The 17,240-nt window shown below is 38.7% G+C and overlaps 1 protein-coding gene across 2 annotated transcripts; it reads left to right on the top strand.

The window, feature by feature from the left end:
• Positions 1–1,515: 1,515 nt before the first annotated feature.
• On the top strand, positions 1,516–16,520 carry glyr1 (glyoxylate reductase 1 homolog (Arabidopsis)). Of its 2 annotated transcripts, XM_086055662.1 has the most exons (16): positions 1,516–1,603; positions 2,777–2,813; positions 2,923–3,002; positions 3,092–3,230; positions 4,810–4,920; positions 6,954–7,031; positions 10,305–10,358; positions 10,507–10,557; positions 10,660–10,733; positions 11,250–11,349; positions 11,668–11,778; positions 11,862–11,963; positions 12,094–12,256; positions 13,086–13,265; positions 13,417–13,541; positions 14,104–16,520. In XM_086055662.1, exons 1-16 carry the CDS (start codon positions 1,566–1,568, stop codon positions 14,176–14,178), a joined length of 1,518 nt encoding a protein of 505 aa, XP_085911788.1. In that variant the 5' UTR covers positions 1,516–1,565; the 3' UTR covers positions 14,179–16,520. The 2 variants fall into 2 exon arrangements, with proteins under 2 accessions (XP_085911788.1, XP_085911789.1); XM_086055663.1 differs by lacking the exon at positions 6,954–7,031.
• Positions 16,521–17,240: the final 720 nt, after the last annotated feature.

The following is a 17,240-nucleotide window of genomic DNA, read 5'->3' as shown; positions in this document are numbered from 1 at the left end:
TGTTTCTGGAATATAAATTAAGTAGTAAAATGCGCTCGTTTTTAGCCATCTGTGGGGGCGGCCATTTTGTCTTGTGTCGACTGAAAATGACATCACTACTGCTTACGACGACCAATCACGGCTGACCTGTTTTCTGAATCCTTCCGCTTTAAAGGGGAAGTCAACCCCCAAAACGTTCTTTGCAACATGTTCCCTGCGCCTTCACTAGTCTAAACACGGAATTCTGATTAATATTATGCTTGTGGAATATGAGTTAAGCAGCAAAATCCTCCCATTTTTAGCCATCTCAGGGGCGGCCATTTTGCCACTTTCTGTCGACTGAAAATGACATCACAGTTGCTCAGGTGAAACATATGGCACACGGTAACTGGTACGCTGCCTAATCTGTAATCTAATACATTATGTTAAATATTATGATAATATGAGGCCAAATAACACAGCAATGACAGCAGAGACATGGAGGAACATGAACCAAGGAGCTGTAACAAGTAACAGCGATGATTCAACGGATTCGGAGAAACAAGATATACCCCATCCACAGCTTTATCTAAAGCCCGTATCTCACTGAACCACGACTGCTTGTGGATGTTTGTGCACGTAGCGAATGCTGATGTTTTGCTTGTCACAAATTTATTTTGAACATGTTTCATTTCTTTGTGAAAAACTGTTTGCCACAAGTAAAAACTGTTTGGGAACATCTTGGCAACCTTTATGAAGCCAGAGGGCAAACCAACATTCGCTATTTGCGCAAACACTAGATGAGAGTATTCGCAGTTCGGTGAGGTACATAAAGTTAGCAAAGGTGTGCAACACATTGGGTAGCATCGAGGCCTGAACCAACTCTAGCACAAAAAAACCCTCACCTTTTTTGTTGTGCTATGTTATCGTATTGTTCATAAATGCCAATAAAAATGCTTTTATACTTAAGAACATTTCAGAGCATTTTTGTTAATCCAATTACAGTCGAATCAGTAATCTACTTTAATTTTTTTCAAGTCTTTAAGAGTGTGAGTGCTTTAAACTCCCCTGGTTATGTTAAGGACATCATTTTGTCATTTATCATATTATTTAACGTGTTGCTTTTATTATATCAAATGCTACGAACATTGCACCGTATTTAGACAATTATATCTACTTTTTACTGCAAGTGTGCAAGCCAAGTTTCCCTATTTTCTATTTTGTGCACGTGACATGACACCGTCTACCGGAAAACGAGTGGAATTTTTTAAATTTATTTGTTATTGACATAATATTCAATTTAACAATTCCATAACATTTTCTTTGTCAATTTAACAATGAACAATTAATGGAAACAAAATTAACAAAAAAACAACAACAAAATATGTACAAACATTAGACATCCCAGTACAATTCCACTATAAACAAAATGTCAACAGACTTCAACTAAAAAAATTAGAATAAATTTGGAAAACGAGTGGAATGCGTCTCAGCCAATGGCGGGTGCTGCGTGGACAAGAAAGGCGGGGCTTGGCTTCGTGATTAGTGGGTGTGTGAAGTGTTGTCTTTTCCTCTCATTCGTTGCGACGTTTTATTAGAGTTGCAAGATGGCGACGGTGCATCTGAGAATCGGCGATCTAGTGTGGTGAGATATGCTTTAAATGTCAAAACATGGATGTTTGCTCGCAATGGTGTCTGCATTCATTAATTTACTTTTATTTAGTGTATCAAAATTGAACATGATTAAGCACTAACTACCTGTAAATGCTTCAAGTGTTAGCTAGTTGGTTATTTGATGGACAACCAAAACAAAATTGTTAGCCAAGCTGACTCAACATTCGTTGCTAGCTCCTTGCTAACGTTAGCGAAAAACTAGCAGATGTTCAGATAATGGAGTTGTTTCCCTATTAAATATAGCTTTGTGGATACTATTCTGAACACGCAAATCACTCTCTATCCATTCAAGTTTATATTGGAGTTGGCGTGTTGTGTAATTTCCTGCCCCGAAGACGAGCTTTAGTAGCGCATTTGCTTCAGCGGAAATCTAGGTTAGCACGGAGGTGTGAAAACGGGAAACTCTATTATCCGCCGACTTGCTCCATCCAGAACATTTAACATTTTGCTCGTGTTTCCCATAGTTTGTTGTGACCTATGGATGATTGTTGTGGATGTGTATATCCAGCTGCTCTCAACGCGGGCCTGGTGTCACTTGTTTGCGTTCCTCGTCGCGAATGATCCACCACTGTTGCGGGCTTGCACAGTAAAGCAGCGAACAAAAGGGACATAAAGAACCGAACATTTTACAACAAAGAGTCTTTATGTTGCTAAATGTTAACCCTTCATACAATTTCCAACACGGAGTGCTGGTTTTGAATATTTCTTGTGGAAAAAATGGTACACTGACGCAGAATAACATGGAGTTGACCCGAGAACTGTTCAGTAAAATATTGTTGGATTTTATTCCTCAAACATCTGACGTCGTATTTGTGAACAAACACAACTCTCACCAAATATAATTTAAATATCATGGGTTATTTATTAACTGACGAACGTTTAATTAAATGTGAGCAAACGCACTTTAAAAAGAATATTTTGAGTTCATTTTTACCTTGTTGATTCAGTAAGTTTTATACCATGTCTGAACTAGCCTTTGGTTCTAATAAAGTAATCAAGTTTATATTAATGTTTTTGCTCCGTCTAGCATCCTAAAACATATACATTTTATTACAATACTAGATTTCTCGGCAGTATTTTTTTATACTTTCTACTTGCCGTACATAAGTTATAAGCAGTGGCTAAATACTTGTTTAAATTTCAGGGGGAAACTTGGCCGCTATCCACCATGGCCGGGAAAGGTAAGTAATAAAGATGGCAAAAGCATGTATTTATGGCTTCACTGAAAACAAATGATAAATGTAACTTTTGGTCTTCAAGACATGTATATTTTATTTTTATTTTCAATAGATTGTAAGCCCGCCCAAGGATCTGAAAAAGCCAAGGGGCAAAAAATGCCATTTTGTGAAATTCTTTGGAACTGAAGACCAGTAAGTAAACATAGGTATATATTCTGACTGAGCTCTCTGTTCCATCTTCAACAAATGACAATGATTATCTGAATGATTTTCTCTTTCAGTGCTTGGATCAAAGTGGAGCAGCTGAAGCCCTATCATGCTCACAAAGAGGAGATGATCAAAATAAACAAAGGCAAGCGCTTCCAGCAGGCTGTTGATGCAGTGGAAGACTTCCTTAAAAAATTAAAGGGGAAAGAACAGGTGAGGGACTTTTATGATAAAACTTAAAAACTGAGTGAAGATCGCTGTTTAAGCTAAATTCTAAGCATCAACATTATAAAAGACTGTATTTGGTCCTATTAAACAGTGTAAAATTTGAGAGTAAACTGTTCAGAGTAAAATTCTCAAAGTAAATTTTACACTGAATATTTGAGAGTAAAATATTGATTTTCTCTATTCTCATAATTTACTTTGAGAATTTTACGCTGAATACTTTACTGTCTACTGGGACCTAGTATAGTCTTTTTTGAGTAAAATGTATTTTACGAAATTTACAGTGTAGGCTCATGATATGGCAAATCATTTTGTTGAAAAATATTTACAAAAATAAAGTGCATCAAATTAATTTGGATCTCAGGCATGCAAGATTCGGATTTGAAAACCAAGGAGTGATAACCAAATGATTACATTTCTCGGGATATTTATAAAGTACTTTTCAACCATTACTCCATATGGTATTAGATCCTTAACCGTTAATCAAGATGACGTGGTTCCAGATATTGGGACTTTCTTGTGTTATGCCATCTACAGATATACCGGTAAGTGTGAACCCTGATAAAAGTTTTTAAAAAAATTATAACTGAAGTACAAATTGTAATTATCAGATTTTTTTAATCCATAATGCCGCTGTTCCATTAGTCCCAAGCACCACTCCCCTTGGCCCGGCACCACACCACACTGCCTCTTTTGGTTTTCCATTACAACAGGCACGGGGGGCAGATGTTGGAACCTGAGCTGCACAGTGCACACTCTATTTCCCAAGTGGTGTGTCTCGGCCAATGAGTTTGCGGCGATTCAAATATGAATTGACGTTGCATGATATGGCGATGTCGCAAAGTACAGCCATCAAATGCACAGGAGCTTTCAGATATGTTGGCTTTACGGGTTTAAGACAGTGAGACAGAGCCTTTGAAACAAAAATACAATATCTACAGTACACATATTTTGTTTTTACATCAACATTGAGCCATATTTACAATTTCATATGTACCATGGATGAAATAGTACGATGGTGATTTCGTGAGCGGCACGCAAAGCTCGCAGCCAGCGCTCATTCATTCTGAATGGAGAGCTCAGTCTCATTCATTGAGCCGCCTCTCCGAGTCAACGGCTCGTCATCCCTCATTCTTCGGCATCCGAAACTCTCCAGCGACCACCCAAAGCCTCCATCTCTGAGGAGGTGGCCATGACCATCGCGCCAGGGGAACGGTGAGGCTCCTCTCTGTGGCTGGAAACCGCTCATTCAACTGAATTTCACCATGTAAGCGGTGCATGCGTCCCCACAGCGGTTCCATTGCACCCACTCGGCCCCGAATAAGTTTAATGGGAAGGCGACCACTTGGGGCCAAGCAAGGCCATCTTGATGTGGAACCAGGTTAATGGAAAAGCAGCACAAGAGTAGTCATGGTTGTTTTTAGGCATCTCCCAATGTGGTGCACACTGCTACATCTAACATATCATTTTTGTTGTTGCTGTTTACAATTTCTAATATGTAAAAATGTCTAATGTTGAGCTGCATGTCAGTAAATAAAATCTGAATTATCTTTCTTTTTTTTTAAAGAACTCTGAAGGTAAAGGAGACTCCAAGGGAAAGAAGGCTCCTAAAAAACCTCTAAAAATACTGGATGAGGATGATGAGGATCTCAGTGCCTTGAGGGACCCCTCTGAGAAGGTCAGTAAGACACAAACAAAATAGGACAAGAAAAATGTCTGTTCTGTCAATAATTCATTGAGGAGCCACACTGAGCTTTACACCACAAATACACTCACATAATGCAGACCTCTGCAATAGTCCATTCCTTTTAATATGAAATGTAAACGGCTCGCTACATCATCAATATGGCAGCTGCCTTGATAAAGTATAAGAAACAGAAATATACTGTACTGCACTATGGTAAGTAAAATGTGACTTTCTTTGATTTGTTTGGCGTCATCATAGATAGGCATCCTGTGTAGGGGCCTGATTTACTATCCCAAATAGCCAGATCTGAATTGCGTTTTCGCACTAACAACGCGTGCTGTTGCTGGGTATGATGTGTCTATTATAATTAAAGTGGTCCATGTGTAAAAACGACGGAAATTTGTTTGCACGCGCAAACAGACGCAGAAGCCAGGTGCTCCCAAGCATCTGCATAACGAAATTCCTGTGCATTGTGGAAGGAGTTATGCAAATAGATGAAATTAGCGCACAGATAGACGAGGAAGTGTACAATGAATTGCGTTAGCGCATTGTGCAAAAAATATGGCTGAAAGGGTTAAGGGTCAGTTTGATGCACACCTCTAAAATAAAACATTTGGTCAAATTACCTTTTATAATGTTATTAATACTGTAATTATGTTCATGGGGGCGGAACCAAATTACAAAAATAATAAGAAAAAATTGAAAATAAAATGCACAAGTCTGTGGGTGAGTATGCGGAGGGTCCACTGTAATTGTAAATTTTAATGTATGACGTGTGCTGCAAAAAACAAACGCTGGGGCGCAAACGGCCCCCTGAGACAAAGTTTTGACCCACTTGCTGGATTGTAAGGCCACTATATTATATTTATTTACAATATGTTGCATGCGCCCCCACTAGTCTTAACACGGCATTCTGATTAATATTGCGTTGGTGGAATAAAATTTAAGCAACAAAACCCACCCGTTTTTATGCATCTCAGGGAGCGGCCATTTTGCCACTTGCTTGAGGCTCAGATAATGCCCAATAATGTCTCAGCTTGCGATCTTCAAAGGACCAAAATCAAAAAACAGCTGAGCTGTGGTTGGTCATTACTTGAGCCAAAATGGCCGCCTTTTGAGATGGACGAAATCAGCTGGATTTTGGCTGTTTATTAATTCATGCTCCACAATCACAATATTAATCAAAATACCGTGTTTAGACTAGTGGGGGCGCATACGACATGTTATAAAGATGAATTTTGGTTGACTTCCATTTAAATAAAAAGAAAAACAGCTTGAAGTATAAGTGAAAGAGTTAAACATTTCTGAGTTACAGATAATAAATCAATCACACTGATAATTTAGGGGAAGCTGGTAATGTTAAAAGCTTTTATATACGTTGCCACCACTGTGCTGATTTGCCACTGCCTCAGATCTAGTATTTTAAAGATGCAAACAGTCAGCGCAGCTCATCTCAGATTTGATAAATCACATTACGCGTCCTCCATACACTGTAGATGTTTTGCTTTAATGTACATAGCAGATGCACCGAGAGGTACAGTGGATATAGTTTATATACCGGTACTTCCCTGTTCAACCGCCAATTTTCTGTGATAGAAAAAGAGACCAGGATAAATCATTTCAACCACCATTTATGTGACCTATAACATGTACATGCATACAATTTCATGACAGGACAAGAATCTCTTTTATACATATATATTCTTTATGTCTGGGCTATCTGGTTGGGTGGCAAGACGGAAGCATTATCTTAAAAAGAAAATCATCCAGCCCTGTTACGTTTTGCAAAATACACTGGAAATGTCCTGAACACATGGGGCTAATTTGTTGTGGTTCGTGGAAACCAAGGTTAAACTTTCTGGCCATAATTCCAAAAGGTATGCTTGATGCAAACACAACACTGTTTATTACCAAAAGGCCACAATGCCTACAGTGAAGTATGATGATGGCAGCATCCCCCTGGAAATCTCAGCAAATTCACCCTCTGTTTTTAAGGTGAATGTGTGTCTCTTTCCTCCTTAAAGGACTTAACTGACTCTGACCCTGAGCCGTCCACTATTGAGAGGCTGGGGGCTGCACCTGGATTCAAATGGGAAAGCAGTGTAGGTGAACCCATCCCACCCCTACTTCCCACCTAGCTTGCCTTGCCTTGCCCTTCTTCTACCTTTTACTTAACCCTTGGCTTTAATGAACAACTATGCAGACCTTTCCCTTCTGACCTTTTGGTGCTTGCACTTGACCACTGATTCTGTTTGGTTCCCCTTTTGGTTTGGACACATTTTAGTGTGTCGAGGCTTTAAAATGGCTGATTTGTTTCAGTTGTTTGAGAAAATATTTTACTTAACCACCAAGCATTTAATATCTTTAAAGCATGGGTTGTAGCTCTGCTCTAGGGCTGTGGTTCTCAACTGTTGTCACCCTGGGACACACATTTTCCTATTGTCACTAAGGTTCGACCCACTTTTATATAAGTTGAGAAGAATACAGAAAATATATTGTTTAAAAAAAAAAAAAAATTTGAAATGAGGTATAGTATATATTTTAAACACACACTAACACAATAGTAATCATCATTAAAATAAGTTCAGTATTTGTATGAAAAAGAAGAAAGAAAAGAAGTAGGAATATTCTACATCGTAAACCAAGAAACCCCTATATATTTTTTTCTAACTTTTGTGTGACCCACCCATAATGGATCCACAACCAGCTTTTAGGTTTCGACCCACCAGTTGAGAATCACTGCTCGAGGGTTTAGTTGAACCTAATATGTGGCTTCAGCAGTTTATGGCCATGGACAAAAATATAGTTTAAAAGATTCCTCTTCTTGTTCGACAGCATTTGTGACGTAACATTGACATAAAACCGTACCACGCTACGGGTAGCTGCATTTGAAAATATCAAATTCACTCCAGAGCCTGCACATAAAAAAAAGTTTTGTTTTTGAATCATTTCTTTTGGTCTCAATGGTATTTTCAACATTCAAAGCATGGACTGTTCAGTCTCTAATTTCTACAGTTGGGTGACCATTTTTTTCTCCCATCTGATGTTCTCATTTAGTAAGGACGGTAGTATTTTTATTAACTGCTGAACCCACAGATTAGCTTCAGCTAAAGTTAAGGGAGCCCTTTTTTCTGTAAAATGAGTGTATTGTCGTGGAATTGCCTCCAAAATCACTGTATTTGTGACTGTTAACGGGAAGCTTTCATTAGAACTATTCCCATACAGCTGCTTGTTGTTACTGTACATGAATGTGAAGTGTCCTTTTTAACGAGGAATGTCTGGAAATTTTGGTCAACAAAAATGGACAGAAGTGCATTTTCATTTTTTGTTTGAATGACTTGCGCCACTGAAACAACACAGCCAAAACTGGATGTTGTGGTGACGCAAGCATTTGCCAACGGCTGGCCAAATTGAGCTGAGGTGGTGCTATGACATGAGGAAATGAGCCCACAGCCAAAATTCGACCACTGCGGCAGCCAGACATTGGTCTGGGGTGAGTAGATTGGATGGCCGCCAAGGAGAGGCTCGGCTACGGTGACGCTGCAGGGCATTTTGTCCAATTACTTTTACTATGTTAAATCTGATCTTTTTATGTAGGTGTTCACCCTACAAATGCGACTTGTAATGTGAAAGGGAGGCAACTGTGAAGTGACACGTACACAAAACTACATCGAGTGACACATTTGCTCACTAAATACGATGTCATGTGGCAGTGTTTTACGGAAGTAAATCTGGTGGCGTGTATAGGTCTCAGTTTAATGCATTTGTGGCACAATTTCAAGGATTTTGTGCTTGAACTGACCACCCCCCACACACGCCCGTATATTAACTATATTTTTCGCCACTGACTTTTTTTCTGCTACTCCAACCGTCTTTGCATTTCGCATGACATTTCTTGCCTGTCCTCCGATAAACACCACCTGAGCTTTCAGACAGTAGTCACATCAGATACATAGCAGATACTTATCCACGTACAAAAGAGGCCTGGTGCGGTTTGTTTTTTTTGTTTTTTTAAACTCTTCACATTGGCAGGAAAAGAAATCCATAGAAAATTTTGGCAAAGTGCAGTTCCAACCGAGGAATTTTTATTTTATTCAATTTTTTGTGGCATTGGAATTTCTTAGGTGTTTTTGTTTTTTGACTTTGCTTTCCTGATTTTCAGATTTCAGCTCAGTTCTGGCCGGGAATTTTCATTTTGACGCATTCCTACTTTTAACCACACCAGAGTTAGCTTAGTTTGTCCGTAAAGAAGACACCACACTTGTTCTTCATAATCTCATTGGGGGTACTAAACCCTGCAAATTTCATGTGCATTCACCAAACTCCAACAGCAAACCCCCGTAGATCATGGATTCCAGGTTTGCGGTTCTTGCCATTTCGCAGATTTTTTTTGGTATAGTTATAACTAACGCTAGTCTATTTAGGGTATAATTATAGTATCAGCCACTAGATGCCGGCTACTTATTTTTGACACTGTATATTTTAAAGAAGACAAATTTAAATAGGAGCTACAGTATTTCAAGCTTAGCCTACAGTAACGTGAAAATGTTAATTATGAATCCTGAATATTTTGGACTGATATCGAAATTACAATTAATAAATTGATTTCAAAATTTTGCATTTATTCATCGACCAAACCTTAACTTTCATCATAACTTAAAAGAACTAAAATAACAACAATATATTTACATTACAAATATAAAACACAAACAAAATACATGCAAATTTTACTCTTGAGCTTCCACTTAAGTACACACACATAGTGACTTGCATTTTGAACTCAGTTGTTTTCTAGCTCTGACAACTTAAGCTTCTGTGCACCCCTGCTCACAATGTTAAACAAAAGTCTGTCTCTGTCTCCCCAAAATGTTAATAGAATTTCTTTTGAAACATTCGTAATCCTCTATATGCCATTTGTTGTTGGCTGACGTTCTTTTCCGTGTATTTCTCAGCAATATTCTGTGTGTTGTGGGATAGTTGTTAGCACTTTGAATCGTGCTTCAGGCCCTCTTGTGTGCGGTTTTCATGTTCTCCTAAGGCTTTATGAGGTTTCTCCAGGTACTCATGCTTCATCCCGTATTCCCAAAACAAGCATGCTGACTGAATTAATTATAGACTCTAATGTTTACATAGACGTCACTTTAAATTGTTTTTGGTGTGAGCCAAATGAGGACACGCGATAACTCAAATGGATGGATATTCTGGTATTTACGTTGCATTCTGCTTTCTGCGGTCAACAAAAATGGCAATTCCTAATGAAATGTCACAGAAGAGCAACTATTGCCTAATTATGCTGCATTGTGCTGAGTATGTGCTCCAGTTACAGGTACATTTCAGAGAGCGCACATTCCAACTAAACCCTTGTTCTGTTGCAGCCTGTGAAGGATGACCCACATTTTCATCACTTCTTGCTTAGCCAGTCTGAGAAGGTAAGACTATACACATTGTTCACATTTTTGTCAATCGACCCGTCCAGCTCTTTAGAAACCCGGCATAGATTGTAGCCACACTATTTTACTGCTGTGTCAAATATGTGTAGCCCTTCATACATGACTGTATTGTCCTTTATTCTCTTAGCCTGCCTCGTCCATGGAACCGATAAGCAAGCGCCTAAAAATTATTGAAGAGGTATTGTTTAGAGACTTTGAAAGTGATACATCTATTATTGGTTTTGAAACCAATGTTCGGTCACTCTAAAAATGACTGCTTGTGTGGCTTTTGATTTTGCAGGACACAGCGTCAACATCCATTCAAGCGGCAGACAGCACAGCCATCAATGGCAGCGTCACACCAACAGATAAAAGGTATTAACAAACCTCACTGCAGTGTTACGTGATGTGCCAAATTTCATCAACCAAATGACTTGCAAATTTGATTTGTAATCTCACCAGGTTAAGCTCCGCTTGATAAGTGGTACAGGAAATGGATGGAGGGCTATATAAAACATGCAATGTAAAAATAGAAATTGCAATTACTCCATGATTATATGTGGCTGATGAGATTTTGTCCCGCTAAAATGCCAGCGAGGAATGTTTTGAGCACAGTTAAATTCATGAGATCATGATGTAACAAAATGATGCTTTGAATTCACAAATGGCACATCACAAATGGCAATAAATCCTCTCCAACACTTGAGTTTTCATCCCTTTGTGCGGTTTGGTATCTCCAATTAGTGCACAAAACCTGAGATCTTAAACTAGAAAATATAATTTGTGTCCTTGAAAGAATTTCACCCCTGTAAAGGGTCCTTGGACTTAAAGTTTTAACCAATGGCTTCTTTCAAACGTTTGACCAATTTTCTTCTTCTCTTTTACCTCCAGGATAGGGTTCCTTGGTCTGGGACTGATGGGTAGCGGCATAGTATCCAACCTGTTGAAAATGGGTCATGTGGTCACAGTCTGGAACCGCACAGCAGAAAAGGTACAATATTACAGAACAAATTGATTACTATTCATGCGTACAATTCCTGGTGTCACAAAATATATATTTCAAACCCAAACTACTAGCGATGAGATTTTCCTTTCAATGTGGGTCTGACCATTCACCAGCTCATCTACAAAGAGTTCTTGTGGCACATGCTCCTTCGTTCAGTGCGCGAGAAGAAGCAAATTAATTGAAATCATAAATGCTAAAATAATTCTCATAGTAACTAATTCATTTTCAATTTAAAAATGTGTTTGGTGAAGCAGCTTGGAACTGTAGCTTTGTTTTTTGTTTTTCTTATAAATTGTGTTGCAGTGTGACCTGTTCATCCAAGAAGGTGCCAGGTTGGGTCGGACTCCTGCAGAAGTGGCGTCAATGTGTGACATCACATTCTCTTGTGTCTCTGACCCAAAAGCTGCCCGAGATGTGAGTTTGACAACAAATGTCTTCCTGGAATGATGATGGTCTTGATTTCGCAAGTACAATTGTCTTCGTGTGTTTTGATCCAGTTGGTTTTGGGTCCCAGTGGAGTGCTGCAAGGAATCAGGCCGGGCAAGTGCTATGTTGAGATGAGTACAGTTGACCCAGAGACCATTACAGAACTCTCGCAGGTGTTTCAACTCTTGGTGTTTATATACAGAATATTGTACATTGGGTTTACAGTCACACTAACCCAAAAGGTGATATTACCTTTGAAATGGTCTAATTTAATTTGTTGCTTGCATTTTTTTTTTTTATCAGGTGATCACATCACGGGGTGGACGTTTCCTGGAGGCTCCAGTGGCCGGGAGCCAGCAGCTCTCTAATGACGGGATGTTGGTTATCTTGGCAGCCGGCGACCGAACGGTTTATGAGGACTGCAGCAGCTGCTTTCAGGCCATGGGCAAGACTTCCTTCTTCTTGGGTATGCAGGGTGGAATGATGCCAACCATCTTCAGGTTCATTTTGTGTCAATTTGACCGCTAGAGATATATATCATAAAATGCAGTCTGTGGCGTTAACTCGTATGTAAGATGCATCCACAAAATAATAGAAGCGTAAACAATTATTATAGTTAGGAGTAACCTATGCTAAAGGCGGGTTAGAGGTAGGGGTGGCCCGATACCAAAACTGCAACCTCGAGGATCGATCGATATTGATCTGAATTTTTTTTGTTTTTGTCAAAGTTAAATGCGTGGATGTAATTTTTTTGTACTAAAACCTAAATACGCCACATTCACTGTACAACTGCTCACGTGATGAGATGATTGTCACGATACAAAAATTTTGACTTTGATACTATACCTGCATAAAATATCTTAATACTGGAACTGAAGCTATACCTCGGCAGAAACTTAAAACCTCATTAAAAAACAATGATATGAAACAATGTTGAATTTGGTTTGTGTATTAATTCAAAAAAATACTATAAGGATACTAATTAGAATACCTTTTGATAAAATAGAAAATACATTTTTAAAAAGATTAAGAGCAAGGGGGGGAAGTTGCGGCTTACAGAATTTGGTGAAACAGTGGCTATTAAAAGTATACACGACCCTGGTCAAATGCCAGTAGGCCAGGTTTTTGTGATTTAAAAACAAAAAGAGACCAAGATTAAACTTTTCAAAAACTTTTTCCACCAGCACAATGCAATTGTGGGAGAAAATTAATTTTTAACAACAGCAAAGAGAATTTGAATCGGGTGTATTTTTTTTTCTCTCTAATATTTTGTTGTTTTAATGTTTACTTAAAAGGTGAAGCAGGGAACGCAGCAAGAATGATGCTCATCCTCAACATGGTTCAGGGCAGCTTCATGGCCACCATTGCAGAAGGACTCACTCTGGCCCAGGCTACTGGCCAATCACAACAGACCTTCCTGGACATCCTCTGCCAGGGCCAGATGGCGAGCACCTTTGTGGACCAGAAATGCCAAAGTATGTAAAGTACATGAGGGTTTAAAGACAACAGCATGTTTTTGCATATTCTTGAAACATGGCATATTTGTGCTGAAATGTGTCTGTACGTGACAATTGACATTTATTTAAACAATATTGGGTTGTGATTTTTCTTATTGGACTTATCTAGATATCCTACAAGGCAACTTTAAGCCAGACTACTATTTGAAGCACATTCAGAAGGATTTAAGGCTAGCCATCTCCATGGGTGATATGGCCAACCATCCGACCCCGATGGCTGCAGCTGCCAATGAGGTACTTTTTACTTCAGTTGTCTGTTGTTCTTTCTGTCCGTATTCTTGTTTACTCTTTTTTTTTTCTGCCTAAAAAGATAAAGAAATAAATTGCTGGGTTAGAGGTGTCCAAACTATTACATTTTGTAAATGTGCTAAATTGTCTACATTTCATTTTTTTTCTGTCAAGATGAGTGTACATTGAGGAATATAAAATGAACTTTTTGAATTTAGGCAAATGGCTGCAATGACACAGAAAGCGAAAAATTTCAAGGGCGCTGAATACTTTCCGTACCCAGTGTATATTATCAGGGTGGAAAATAACCTGTTGGGATATTAAATTGTGTCCATATCCCACAGTGCTTTCCCAAGGCTTATTCCAAAAAATATTGACACAGCCTGTTACCATTTTATTATTTACTTACAACAATTAATTGCAAGGCAAGAGAAGAGATGCATGAAATGAGTCTTAATGTGTGGGGTTTATTTTCATGGAGCTACTCTAGAATTGTTCCTCTTGTGTGTTCTGACCTTGTGCTTAAAAAAAAAAAAAAAAAAAAAACTCATCTTTGTTTTCCCTCCAGGTGTACAAGAGGGCCAAGGCACTGGACCAGTCAGACAATGATATTTCTGCAGTCTACAGAGCCTACATTCATTAGATTGAGGTGTGATTTACTGTCTGGACCACAGTCTTTAATCCCTCATAATTGATAATTGCCCCCCCCCCCCCCCCTCTACCCCCCCTTCCCTTTGATGTAACAAGTTTTATATTTTTAATTCTAGTTTTATTTCAGTTGCAGTTATTCCATTATTGCGCCGGCTTGGTTATATGCCCACCACTGATGGGATTGCAATTTCTTCATTATAGGAAACATTGAACATTGCACTGACTTAACTGAGGGGAAGATGTGTGATTACTGCTCTAACAAAGGTTGTACTACTGCAAGTGGAGGCATCTTATCAGACCTCTGACATCAGACTAGTGGTGAAAGTAAAGTAGATTGTTTGTGAGGGTGTGATGGAGGTGTCCCGAACCACTGAAGAGCAGGTTGTCCAGTTACAGCCATATGCCATTGCGGTCATTTTGTGAATGCGTAACCCCAAATATTTTTATGCGCGAAGTAGTTAATTTAAGTTTGTCGTCTACAACTTCAACTCTTTTCTTTATCTAAAATTCCAAGAGGGAAACAGAAAACATGCCACTGCATTGCCTTAAAGTAGTACTCCCTCAACTCTTTCATTGGATTTATTTATTTGCGAGGTCCTCTCTGTAGTTTGTAAAGGGCAAATTTCTGTATTTGACAAAGAGAATTGAAGCTTTTACATGGAGGGTTATTGCATTTCCTGACTACGATATGGGCGACAGCCTTAAAATGCAGTTAGAATTCGATGTTCTCATTAAGACTTGAGATTTCCACGTTTGATTCATTTTTTAGTTCGGAATTCTCATTTCTTTTTTCTTTTATTTTATTTTATACATATTAATTATCCTGGAGTGAGGGGAATCCACTTTTGAGTTGTATTTTAAATGAGATGGCCCCAATGTCAACCAGGAGAGTTTTTTTTGTGGTCGTTTGAGGGGGAATGATGGTCTACGTTCTATGTTCTGCAAAGCATCATTGGACCATTCGGGGGGGAAAAAATGAAAGGGAAAACTTGATGAAAAAGTTTTATATGACTGAGAATCGTTTCACTGACTGAAAGCTGTAGAATAAATGAAATATTCTTAGCAGCAAATTATTGTTTTAACGTCGTCATTGTTCAGTCACTGGTACCCTACCTAAAGCAGACACCTTGCCGAAGCTCGCTAGTTTGGTACATTTCGTTATTTTGTAGATCTGGGCCTGGAACCAGATGCTTAAGTCATTGATAAAAATCTATTGTTGTGGTTACTGCTAATGATGGAAAGACAGAAAAAAAGATGTGCTAATAATCCCGCACAAATCAGAGATGGCAGAAGGACTTCATTCGAATATCTTATCGCTTTTTGCAGAACAACACACATCATGTTTAGTTCCATAACGCCCTGTTTTGTTTTGTTTTTTCCCACAAAAGTATCAGGTTTAAGCCTGTATTTCACTGAGTGGTGAATGCTTGCTAACATAATGAATTTGGGGTTCTTGTCAGGGTTTGTAAAAGGTTGAAAATAAGTTGGCTTGTCACTAAAATATTTTGTTCAAAATGTTATCAAGCATTCGCCACTCAGTGAATGTCAGAATTGAGGAACATGCTTAAAGGGGAAGTCAACTCAAATGTTTTTACAATAAGGTCTATGCGACCACACTAGTCTAAACACAGTATTTTGATTAATAATGCGTTTGTGGAATATGAATTGAGCAGCAAAAGACACTTGTTTTTTATGCATCTCACGGGCTCAGCTTGCAAATGTCACATGACCAAACTCAAAGAACAGGTGAGCCGTGATTGGTTGTTACCCGAGCCTTGAGCACCGGATGTCATTTTCAGTCGGCAGCAAGTGGCAAAATGGGTATGATGGATTAAAAACAGATGGATTTTTGTACTTACCGGGAATTCATATTCCACAAACGTAGTATTAATCAGAATATTGTGTTTAGACTAAAGGGGTCGCATAGACCATATTATTGTAAAGATTTTTTTGTTGTTGTTGACTTCCTTATCAAGTTCAGTAAGTTTTCAACATGGAGGGTTTTATGTTCACGTTCCACACGCACAGTTTGAGGAAATTTTAGAAGCAAAGTGTAAATAGAACCATGGGTTTGAGTACAAAACGTTTTATATCTTCAAATACTGGCATAAACTATTTTGACTCTTCAAAGCTACTAACAATGTTTTGTCCTAATACTGCAGATGTGTAAATTGATATTTAATCTGGTTTATCAAGTCACATGCCAATAATTTGGAAACAGTTTTAAGAATGACGGCGACCTATGATGATTTTGGAGATATTTATGATTTGTACATGTGAAATTATCAAGGCTTTTGTGCTGTTTAATAAATCCTCTCCTCATTACTGACAGAAGTATTGTTTTCTTTGGTGTTACTTTTATTTCCTCAAATAGTGGTCTTTTACACCATTTGGATACAGAGCTCTTATTCATTGGTCGGTCTAGTGCTCTTGAACTGGACTTCACTTTTATCACCTCTAAAAAAAAAAAAAAAAAAAAATCTTAATGTAACTAGAGCTGCGAGCAGCTATAAAGGGACCTCGCAACCCTGGCCACGTTAGGATACTTGCACATTGGGGCACTGGCACGTAGGACAATAACCCCCACCCCCCCAAAAAATAATGATCAGATCACCGCAAAGCTACGTAGGAGTCTTATAACTATCCTGATCGTTTGAATCAGCGGGATAGCAGACCTTGAGGACCGCGGTTTGACACATATGCTCTAAAAAGGTTTCTCTCAGGTTTAAACGGCGTCATTTTTCTTTGCAAACAACACATCGCCACGGCAACAGTGTGACGAAATAATACACTTTCACTAACTTTTCATGTGAAACATTTTTAGATGAAACACCCAGTCATCATCCTCTTCATCGTCTTCCTCTTCTTTTTCCTCTTATTATTTCGGTTTATTCTTTCTTTTGGCGGTTGGCAAATACTTTTGCTGCAGTACCGCATGCGGCATTCCCATGCTTCTTCTTGAATGGGAGGGTGGCGGTAATAGACCAAAAGTAGTTTCCAACAACAAAAAGAGAAGAAATGGAGGAAGTAATAGTAATGGCAACCAAGTGTGAC

Source organism: Filicampus tigris, chromosome 16 (assembly GCF_054856515.1).
Source record: "Filicampus tigris isolate MCC_2025a chromosome 16, RoL_Ftig_1.0, whole genome shotgun sequence".
NCBI lineage: Eukaryota > Metazoa > Chordata > Actinopteri > Syngnathiformes > Syngnathidae > Filicampus > Filicampus tigris.
Note: the sequence above shows the minus strand (reverse complement) of the source record. Positions and strands in the feature narration are given on the sequence as shown.

Excerpts from the sequence above, each read along its gene's own strand:
- glyr1 (XM_086055662.1), top strand. The coding sequence starts at position 1,566 with ATGGCGACGGTGCATCTGAGAATCGGCGATCTAGTGTG. Across the intron at positions 3,231-4,809 it reads AATTAAAGGGGAAAGAACAG|AACTCTGAAGGTAAAGGAGA; the intron begins GTGAGGGACTTT and ends TTTTTTTTAAAG. Across the intron at positions 13,542-14,103 it reads TGGCTGCAGCTGCCAATGAG|GTGTACAAGAGGGCCAAGGC; the intron begins GTACTTTTTACT and ends TTTTCCCTCCAG.